At 36.1% G+C, this 2,488-nt stretch overlaps 1 protein-coding gene across 3 annotated transcripts in view; it reads left to right on the plus strand.

The window, feature by feature from the left end:
- ENKUR (enkurin, TRPC channel interacting protein) overlaps nt 1–532 on the plus strand; it is a 17,806-nt gene extending 17,274 nt beyond the window's left edge. For all 3 annotated transcript variants that reach the window (XM_019508279.1, XM_019508280.1, XM_019508281.1), the window contains exon 6: nt 134–532. In XM_019508279.1, coding sequence (XP_019363824.1) covers nt 134–307 — 174 coding nt within the window. In that variant the 3' untranslated portion in view covers nt 308–532. The remainder of the gene's footprint in view (nt 1–133) is intronic.
- The last annotated feature ends 1,956 nt before the right edge of the window (nt 533–2,488 follow it).

Here is a 2,488-nt window from a genome sequence, read left to right on the forward strand (position 1 = left end):
AGATTTTAATGTCTATTGATTGCATTGAAGGAAGTGATCACTTAAGAGAGGGTAATGTGTCTGTTTATATTGCTGTAAATATATTATAACGTAAGTTACTTTCATAAGCTCCCTTTTCATGTAATATATCTAGGATCTGAAAAAGGCCTGGGAAGAGACACACCATGAGTTTCAGTGCCTTTCTTTAGAAATAGACACACTACCAAAGAGGATGCATAAAGAACGCCTGGAATCACATCTGAAACAGCTGGAGCATGACATTAAGCTAATTGAGAATCCACACTGTATCTATATTCCAAAGAAATAAGGACTATCTTGCATAAAATTCTTTTTTATCAAGAAGAAAATTTAAGTCCTAAAAGAAGAAAATGACACAAGTCCTAGTTATTCAAAGGAAGAAATTAATTTATGCAAGCATATTAGAATCTTATCAAGTTGTAGCATTTAAATAATTTTTCATCTGGATAATTCATATATTTTTTCAAATAAATTTTCATTTAGTTTAATCTTCAATAAAGAGCTATGAATTTTACTTGTTAGTTGTTATTTTTTATCGCTTTCCTATGCGGATTTTATTAAGTACTGAGAAAGAGCCTATTTCTTATATGTGTAGAGAACTTACATTTTGCGTGAAAAATCTCTAAAGCAAATTTGATGAAAAAAATGAGGAGGAGAATTACCCTAGATAGATATTAAAAACTGCTTTAATGGAACACTTTTTGATGATCATACTATTTATAAATAATTTGGCTTTTACATCACACATATGTATTCATTTTTATTACTACGAACAATTTACACCTACAGCATGACAAGTACTTTTTGACTGCTTTCATTATATATCTTGTTCAACTGAAAGTGAGTCATATCTTGAGCCCAGTATAATGTTGGCACATTCTAAATTTCATACATTTACAATAAAACTTTGCTTCTCCACATTAAAATGTAATGCATTGTTTGTAGCATCACAATCATTTCCATTGCAGCTACCAATTGTGATGTCACAAGTAAAAACAGGTAGCCTGATTCAAATAAACTCTTAAGAGCTTGGTTTTATCTCTTATATTAAGCCCCGCCTGCACTGGACTGGCTGTATAGAGGGAATTTAAAGGAAGTACAAAATTCCAGTCGTGCTCAAAACCTGATCTTTGCACATTCAAAACTGCCCATGATGTCTGTTACGGGAGTTTTAGCTGTGTAAAGAATATAGATTTGTATCCAGATAATCCATTTAAGCCACTGTGTTTATTAATGCAGGATACATAGTGTGGCAGCAGCTTTTTAATGAGTACCCTATGTCTAATGTATATTCATAATGATTACTCATACTATATATTTTAACAAAGAGTACAGACTACAGTATGTATTAGATGGCATTGTATTTGTGAATGAAGTACAGAGGCCTTCAGTAAACGGTTTAGTTTGATTAGGATAGATGTTTCTAATTGCTGTAAAAAAACAAAAATGGCATCCTGTTTCAAATTTAAGTACATTTACTGTACAACATCCCAACTTCTGGTTATTTATAGAATTTTGGACTGGGCAGGGCTGTGGATTAGGATTTGGTTCCCTCATTTGGCAGTATATTGGCCCATCACTAATCTGCTTTGGTTGCCCTCCTGATTTTTGCTGCATAGTCCATTATAGCATTTTGCAGATAGCTTTGTTGAAAAGTAGGATATTCCCTTCTTGACATACAACTTTTTTTGTTTATAAAGATTTATACTTTTATGAGCGTTATCGGATCTAATTATGGAAAAATATGTTATTTTGAGAACAATAGAAATAAAAGACATGGGGAAAACATGTTTATCCCTTAACTCTTTCTGGGAAGAATGTAGCTCTGTGTTTATATGTTCAGGAAATGCCAATGGTTGAAGCTGCAGTATTTTTGACTAAGCTCATAAGCACTGTCAATGCAATTAACAGAACAAAGGTGAATAAGCTCAATTGTTGCGTCATTAGAATTCTTCCTTTATTAGAGTGAACTAAATAACAGGAAGAGCAAGTTCTGAGCAACTTTTATACAACACTGTCTTCAGATATATATGGCACATCTTGACTTTGTATAATAATCTGCACCTCTACATGCACAGACCTTCCAAGAGAAGAGACTGTCAATGTTTAGACCCATTGGGTGTGTCCAGATGAGCCCGCACATGCCCCTTGCAGCATCTCAAACCCTTTTGAGATGCTGCAAGAGGCACATGAAGGAACAGGAAAAGGTTCCCCCCACTGCAAGTTTGCAGCATGAGGGCAAAATTAGACCCCTGGATATCCAGGGGTCAAAAAAAAAATGGAGCTAAAAAAAGTGGGGCAGGGCAGAGTCCCAGACCATGCCCTGAGCAACCAGAGGCTGGGTCTTCCACAGAGACGCTGTGGCTGCCAGAGCGTCTCTGTGGTTGGCCTTTGCCCTGGTGCTGAAGTACGCTGCCTGCCTGTGCAGGCCAGGCAGTGTGCCAGCAGCAGGGCTCCAGTGCCAGTAAGT

This window comes from Gavialis gangeticus, unplaced genomic scaffold (genome assembly GCF_001723915.1).
Source record: "Gavialis gangeticus isolate Ggan-Ray unplaced genomic scaffold, GavGan_comp1, whole genome shotgun sequence".
NCBI lineage: Eukaryota > Metazoa > Chordata > Crocodylia > Gavialidae > Gavialis > Gavialis gangeticus.